Source organism: Triticum urartu, chromosome 1A, assembly GCF_056163025.1.
Source record: "Triticum urartu cultivar PI428250 chromosome 1A, HENAU_Tu73, whole genome shotgun sequence".
NCBI lineage: Eukaryota > Viridiplantae > Streptophyta > Magnoliopsida > Poales > Poaceae > Triticum > Triticum urartu.
The window spans coordinates 490125074-490132097 of NC_141873.1; the positions used below are offsets into that span (position 1 = coordinate 490125074).

The window sequence follows — 7024 nt, forward strand, 5'->3', positions numbered from 1 at the left end:
CAAATGGTTGAAAAATTGCAATTTTCACAACATTTTTTGAATTTCAGTGAAAATCGAAGATAAAATGTTAAAAAGAGAGGAAAAAACAGAAATTATAATGGCGCCCTGTGCCCCAAACATGGGAAGCCCAAACCGCCCGGTGGAGTGCACGGATTTCTTGGCACTTCAGAACAATGGGCCTAGGTTTCCCAGAAAAAAACACGGTGAATAGGTGTGCCATTTCTTATTTGCCACTCGTTGTATCAAACTGTGAGTAAATTGCACACTTCGTCCCTGTACTCGTTGGCTTGTAACAAAACCATCCTGGTACTCGCGAAGTGCTTCTGTACGGTCCTCAGACTTGCAATTGTGTAACAGAGACGGTCCTGTATACGCAGCGGCATACGTCTGGCCCTTTTCCCCTGCCACGTCAGCGCCTAGAGCTGGTCCAGCCGAACCGACTGGCTTGAGTCGGACTTAGACGACATATGCGCGCGTCCAAATCCAAAAATCCCCAAATTGTCTCCCCTCTACTCAAATCCCTAACCCTATCCTCTTCTGTCTTGCGATGAGCGACAAGAGCTTGGCCGAGAGCTCGATGCCCCGCGCCGGCGGCAGCGTGTGCGGCAGCGCGGGTTCCCCGTGAGGCGCCCGTCGGGCGCCGCGTCGGTTCAGCCGCAAGGCTGCATGCCAGCTCGTTTCCCCAGTGAGTGTGGCGCTGCGGCGAGCCGTATCTCCGGCCGGAGACTGGTCGGCTGCTCCTCGCGCGCACACCGGCGGTAGACGCTCTGGGCAAGCACTACCGCGGGGTGGTGCTGGTGGTGTCGGTCGTTGGCGGCAAGAGCTGTGAGCTGACGCGTACTACAATGCTCGTGCAGAAGGTCTGCAATGCTTGACTGCACCCCTCTCCTCGCGGAACATTTGCCTGATGCATGGCTACCAGCTGAAGGCGCTGACCTCACCCGCACCCATCACTTCAAGATTTACAGTGGCAGGGTTGACGGCACCGGAGACGGATGGGCCGCTGGTTGTCGAAGTGCCCTGTTTCTTACCAATGCCCCTGTTCTAGTTAATTTGATGCGGCTGTGTAAGCTACTCCTAGGTGTTATGTGATGCAAGCTGATTCGTTGTACTGATGCCGTGATGCACTGATGGCTGTAGCACCTATTTGGTTCTTAACTGACGTATTAGGATCAGCTGATGGCTGTAGGTATGTGAACTGATATAGCTGTAGCTATGTAAGATGTTATGGTCGATGTAGCTTTTGGTTTTGAACTGATGCAAAGCTCTATTATGTGATGACATATTAAGTGATATGTTAATTTCCTGTGCTTTTCTTGTATGATATTTGAACAGTGCTGTGGTGTGTGCTTTTATGGAAATTGGCATGAATGAGATGCATTGTGCTGCGCACTGGAAGGAAATGAATTGAGCTGTGCTTTTTGCTATCATTTGAACTGATCTGTGCATATGAACGACTTCAGCAAAATAAAGAGGAACAATAAATACCATGCCAATTTCAGAACAACTCCAGCAAAAAAAAATGTTAAATGAGATGAACAGATCCAGTAATATATATACAGGAAACTGACTGGAAATAAAAAAACCCATACATGAACACAACACGACAGGAAACAACAAAGAACATTACAGGGGCAAAGAAATAAGCTCATATATGACAACATAGAGCAGTTCAAAGGGAATTTATAAATCAGATAAACAAATTCACTATTCATGAACATACCATGTAATTAACATGTGCATGAACTAAAATAAAACCTACATAGCATAGTCCAGCAGGTTCGCGAAGAACATCTCCCAGTAGTTCATATGCAATGATCTCTCAGTCCCTAAATATATCGAACATGCTTGTCCTTCTTGGCATGTTAAAACCAACCATGGGCTGACTTGAATTTCCTCTTTTGGCATTATTTCGCTGGCCCGTAATGTTCTCATTTCCTTGCCTTTCCTTCAAACTTCCCATCCTCATTTCTTCTGCTTCTTTATTTTTCTCTTCCCAATCTTGCATCTCTGAAGACCTCTGCGACGCAACCTGCCCCTCCCAGGCTTGCTGCCTTGCTTCCTCCTCCCGCCGATGATAATCTCTCATACGTTGTATCCTTTCATGCTCCTCTTCTTGCATTATCAGAAATTGCGCTTCTTCATATCTATGCGCATCTTCAACATGTTTTCTCTTCTGCTCTGCAATTCTTTTCCTCTCTGCAACTCTCTTATTTTTTTCTTCCTCGGCCTGTTTCTTTTTAGCTTGTATAGCTTGCTTTTTGGCATCTGCCAGGGCTTTTTTTGCTTCTTTTTCCTGTTGTGCCTTTTGCTTTCTTTCCTCGACTGCTTTTCTTTTTTCTTCAGCATCCAATTGTTTTTGTTGCAACAAAGCTTTCCGTTTCTCCTCTTTCTCCAGCTTTATTGCCACCGCTTCCTCTTTCCTCTTCTGCTCAGCTTGCAAAATCTTCAACTCTTCTTCTCTAAGTTTTGCCATTGCTGCATCAAATTTTGCCTGGTCTGCAATTTCTCTCTTCTCAGCTGCTGCCCTTAGTTTAGATAATGCTAGAACTTCCCTCTTTCTAATAACATTCCCCTCTTTTGTTATGGTAGTTGGTTGCACAGGGGGTTGGCTTTGGACATGATTTGCAATAAAAGAAGATCCTGGCAGAGGTCCTGGTTCAGGTTGCTCCATGTTCTGGCTTGCTTGATGCTGCAAGTAAATAAGCAGAAAAATCTCAACTAAAGATAAGTAGACAAGCATGATTATAAATGAAGAATATACTATACCTCTTCGATCAATGAAGAAATGACACTATCCTCATTATTAAGTGGATCATGTTGTGCCAACTCCCTAGTTTGCAAGTTTTGCTCCTGAATTGAGAAAACAAATAATTACTTACTATAGTTTGCACGTTATATCATATTAAAATGATAGATATAATTCAATGATTATTATACTTGTGTAATGACAGGAGCTTCTTCATCAGATGACGAAACCTCTGGCTCTGCTCTAACTCTCTTCTTTTGTCCCTTTTTCTTTGGTTTCAGGCCTAGTTTGAAATCTTTGCATCCACCAATGTTATGTCCTGCAGATCCACAATAGCTGCAATGAATAACAGCCCCACCCCTTCCAACTTTCTTGCCTGCCCTCCCCTCTTTCTCTTCAGGTTGTTTCCTTCTGTTCTTTTGTTTCCTCCCTTTCTTTGTTTTTACTTTTGGAGGAATGATTTCCTTGCCATACATGTTTTGCCACTCACTAATATCATTGCAAGGCATAATTATGTGCTCATATGCCTTGCGGTAGGTCTCAATGGAGTAGCATTGGTGAACCATTGATTCTGGGGCAATGTTGTCATATCTGCAAGCTGAAACACCATGACAACAAGGAATCCCTGTTAAATCCCATCTCCTGCAACTGCATTTCTTCAGGTTTATGTCAACACTGAACTGGACACCTCTATCATCCACTTGAAATATGCCCATTCCAGCTGGATCTGCAATGCAAGTATTTGCAGCATCAATATGCCTATTCAGTCTTTTTCTGATTTTCGGACATATATGACCAGTCCACTTTTGGGACTCCTCCTGCTTGCCACATATTCTCCCCATGCACTGCCCTTTGATCCTTTGAATCATGCTTAACAAAGGCAGTTCTCTTGCATCTAAGATATACTTATTGAATACTTCACAATTATTGTTCAACAACACATCACACTTAGGGAATTCAGTCTGAAATGCCCTCACCCATGTTTTTGGGTCTAACTCTTCCAACCAATCATGAGTGTGTTTGTTTAGAACTAACATTCTATTCATGTTCTCCCTCCACTGACCATGTGTAGTACTTCTAGCACATCTCCATAATTGGTTTTTCAATATATCTCCTTTAAAAATTCTATTGAAATTTTGCCAGATATGTCTCACACAATATCTATGCTCTGAATCAGGAAATAATTCTCTAACAGCCTTAATTAATCCCTGGTAATGAACAAATATGATAAAAAAGACATATAGTTAGAAGCATATGTATGTAAAGAACATAAAGTGAAGCATTTTCTATGTAAAGAACATATTTTCATTAACACTTACTTTCTGCTTGTCAGACATTACTGTCCAAGGAGAACTGTTCACAATGCCCAAGTCTTCTTTCAAAGAACTCAAGAACCACCTCCATGACTCTGTGTTCTCAATTTGCACCACTGCAAAAGCCACAGGATATATGCAATCATTCGGATCCATCCCAATAGCAGTCAACAGAATGCCTCCAAACTGAGTTTTCAAATGACAACCATCGACAAATATTACTGGCCTACAAGCCGACAAAAATCCCCTCTTACAAGCATCGAATGAGAAGTAACACTTCTGGAAAATTCCATCATTAGCAACTTCAATGAAAAATGCACTCCCTGGATTGGATCTCCTTAACTCTGCTGCATAGTCCCACAACTTCCTGTACTGTGCTATTTCATCCCCATATATTGTGTTCAATGCAATTTTCTTTGCTCTCCAAAGCTTCTGCCTATGAATTCTCATATTCCACTCTTGTTGTATCAATCCTCCTAAACCCTTAATTGACATCTTCTCATCAGCTCTAATCTTTTCAACATATTTATCTGCTATGTATCTCGCTGTAAAGGCTCTCACTTGCCACTTCTTGCTGCATGTGTGCTCATCTTTGAATGTCTTTACCATAATCCCCTTTGTTCTATTGTCATGCGATGCATACAAATACCATGGACAGCCATTGGTACACCTTGCTCCAATCCTTGTTTTATCATTTTTTGGAAATGTTATGCCAAGTCTCTCCTTGCAACTATACTCCCTAATTGCCTTCCTAATCAATTCTATTGACGAGAATACCTGCCCAACATGAAACTTCGGCTCATGCAAATCTTCTTCTGTGAAATGATTGAACTTGAACTTCATTTCCTCGTCATCTGACTCTGGCATTTCAAGCTTTTCATCTTCAGAATTGTCATCTTCAGCTACCTGCTTCCCTTTCCTTTTACCCTTCTTCTCATCATCAGCAACATGTGACTCATCCATCACCAAATCCTCATCCCCATCCTGTAGGTCATAGTCACTGTCCACAAGCTCTTCCGGATTATAATCAGAGTCGTCACTATCTGACCAAGAGCCTTCGTCATCTTCCTCCTCTGCGACTGCTCTTCTGCTTCTTCTACTGCCACCACTTGTTCCTTCACAAGTGCTATCACCTGTATACATTACCTCACTTCTATTCTCCTCTGGGACAACAAAGCTAGGCTCAACGATATTTTCCTCTCTCTGACGAGTAAGAGGGTTTGAAACCGCATCGTCCCATCCTCCTCCACCATAGTTGTCCTCATGATCCAGGTAAAACATGAGATATTTGTACCCCTCCCTGACCACTTTCCTAATAATGTTTGTGTCATTGTTCCTCGACAACAACTTCAACCCGCCTTCATTCAATTGCATACCTGGCAGCAACAAGTAAATAGCAATTCTTCCAGCCGTCTCATACCCCAAGTGCTCTACTAATTCATACAACATCGGCATAGAAGCTTGAGTAGCATCACAAAAATCATAGCACACCTTGCGGCCATTCAGATATGCCCTGCTGCTTCCACCGCCAAGGAAAAATCCTCCAAATATGAACTCCACAGTAAATAGATCACTGCCTTCCTCTGTTATAATTACACAAAAAAAGTTTCAGATGGAAAGATGAAACAACTGTGTCTAAATCCTAACCAAATTATGCCGTTGACTTAATGAGCGACAAACCTCAATTTTATTCAAAAATGAAACTGATAAATAGGGGGGTGATCAATTCAAAAGGATCAGCTGAGTTCAAACAGAAAAAGAAATCTATCTCCTACGAGCAACAGGTACAAGTCTGAACCCTAACGAAATTAGTGCATACAAATTATAAATTTCACGGTGGAATGGGTAATAGGTATGCAAATGGTGGAAAATGAGCATATGAAACAACAATCGACTTGGATTATTTCGGCGATCAACATACCGTACGTCGGGACGGGCCCCTTATCCTGGCGTTGTATGGGCGCCATCAGCGGCACTCACAGCGGAAGACGACAGTGTCGCCGCCTCCCTCTGAGGCCTTCCCACTCCGGGTGCTCCCCACGGCCGCGATCTCTGCCCTCGATCAAACCCTCCTCCGCTGTTGGCTGCGTCGTGCTCGGGGAAGAGAACACAAACGAACAGAGGCGGCAACTGAAAACCTCGATTACACAGGGGGTCGTCTCGTCGTCTAAGTCCGACTCAAGCCAGTCGGTTCGGCTGGACCAGCTCTAGGCGCTGACGTGGCAGGGGAAAAGGGCCAGACGTATGCCGCTGCGTATACAGGACCATCTCTGTTACACAATTGCAAGTCTGAGGACCGTACAGAAGCACTTCGCGAGTACCAGGATGGTTTTGTTACAAGCCAACGAGTACAGGGACGAAGTGTGCAATTTACTCTCAAACTGTCGACCAATTTTCACAGAGCCGAGTGGATGAGGCCCACCCATTTAGTAGATTATGTTCCCCAAATTTCCTACTTCTTGAACCTACTAGAAGGTTCTCGTCCTTATTACTATTATTTTTATATTTATGTCAAAAAATCGAAAAATAAAATAAATGTAAGAATTTTAAATATTCAGAATTTACTAAAAATGTTCTCAACTTCCATGAAACTACTTCAAAATTATCAAAAATTTGCATATATTTCAAATAATATTCCAGATGTTTTTAAAGTAATCTATTTAAAAATACAATATTTCTCATGTTTTTTTGGAAATTGCATATTCTAAGAGAGGAGAAAATGTCATTATGTAGGGTGATTTACGTTGCCCCTAGCACGTTCCCTGTCTTTATCTCTTTTCTTTTACAAAACTTTTCTTTCTCTCATTTCAAGCGAATACGCTTTCATTCCTTATTGGGATAAAGAACCATTGTTATGATATGAACTTTGTGGTCAATCGTTTGCTATGTCTATATATGAGCATTTTTTTTCAATCCACGGACGTAAATTTTGATTATTTATTTTTTTGAAATTTGAGAATAT

General features: G+C 42.3%; 1 protein-coding gene across 1 annotated transcript; it reads right to left on the reverse strand.

Annotated features, from left to right (window-relative positions):
* Window positions 1–1746: 1746 nt before the first annotated feature.
* Window positions 1747–6175, reverse strand: LOC147991879 (uncharacterized). The gene is made up of 5 exons (XM_087539291.1): window positions 5984–6175; window positions 4069–5645; window positions 2941–3957; window positions 2770–2853; window positions 1747–2692 (listed from the first exon to the last, which is right to left on the reverse strand). The coding sequence occupies exons 1-5, from the start codon at window positions 6027–6029 to the stop codon at window positions 1823–1825; spliced, it is 3594 nt and encodes a 1197-aa protein (XP_087395417.1). The 5' UTR covers window positions 6030–6175; the 3' UTR covers window positions 1747–1822.
* Between the last annotated feature and the right edge of the window lie 849 nt (window positions 6176–7024).